This window comes from Volvox carteri (assembly GCF_000143455.1).
Source record: "Volvox carteri f. nagariensis unplaced genomic scaffold VOLCAscaffold_22, whole genome shotgun sequence".
In the NCBI taxonomy this organism is placed as follows: Eukaryota; Viridiplantae; Chlorophyta; class Chlorophyceae; order Chlamydomonadales; family Volvocaceae; genus Volvox; species Volvox carteri.
The window spans coordinates 884,659-885,537 of record NW_003307565.1 but is presented as its reverse complement, the minus strand read 5'-3'; the positions used below and the strand labels follow the sequence as shown (position 1 = coordinate 885,537).

The 879-nt window shown below is 62.6% G+C and overlaps 1 protein-coding gene across 1 annotated transcript in view; it reads right to left on the bottom strand.

Moving 5' to 3' along the window:
- The window catches only part of VOLCADRAFT_105007 (uncharacterized protein), a gene marked incomplete at its 3' end in the record, with an annotated part of 12,818 nt that overhangs the window by 6,890 nt on the left and 5,049 nt on the right, over positions 1-879 (bottom strand). Inside the window, exons 7-8 of the mRNA XM_002951116.1 lie at positions 708-782; positions 239-301 (exon numbers count right to left, since the gene is read on the bottom strand). Coding sequence (XP_002951162.1) covers positions 239-301; positions 708-782 — 138 coding nt within the window. The remainder of the gene's footprint in view (positions 1-238; positions 302-707; positions 783-879) is intronic.

Sequence of the window (879 nt, the reverse complement as noted above, 5' to 3'; positions counted from 1 at the left end):
TGATGGTGGTGGTGATGGTGATGGTCATGGTGATGGTGGTGGTGGTGGTGATGGTGGTGGTGATGGTGGTGGTGGTGATGATGGTGATGGTGATGGTCATGGTGATGGTGATGGTGGTGGTGATGGTGGTGGTGGTGGTGATGGTCATGGTGATGGTGGTGGTGGTGGTGATGGTGATGGTCATGGTGATGGTGGTGGTGGTGGTGGTGGTGGTGCTACCCAAGGGCCAGGTACCCACCGCAATAACCGCCTGATCGAAAAACATCACAGCATCCTCGGGAAGACCCGCCTTGTACGGCACCTGTACGACGGGCGAAATGAGGGGACGGAATCTTTTGTGCAAATTAGCCGGGGACCCTGCGGGTTTGCGGGTTTGCGGTGCGACTGGCCCGGGGGCCACTTAGGGGTCATGTATACATGTGGGGGCATGCAGACTCGGACCGCACTCGGTCTTTTGAGGGGGGGGATTGAGGGGGGGGATTGAGGGGGGAAACAGGGTTTGACAGGGCTCCTTGGTGTGTGTGTGCGTGTGTGTGTTGTGTGAGTGTGCGAAGTGGTGTGTTTGTGGGAGGGTTGAGGATCGGGTGTGTGGGGGTTGGGGGTTGGGGGGTTGGGTGGGTGGGAGAGGCGGCAACCCGTCAGCAATCAACACTGACGCTCCCCCCCTCCTCCCCCTCCTCCACCTCCCCCTCCCCCCTGTCACCCACCCGACATGCCGCCGCGATCATCTCCTTGGTGGGCACCCAAGCAGGAATAGTCGCTGCCGCCGCCGCCGCCGCCGGCTGAGAAGAGGACGAAGAAGCACCGCCGCCGCCGCCGCTGCTGCCGCCGCTGCTGCTATTGCCCCTGCCCTTCTTCCCCCCGCCGCCACCACCGCCA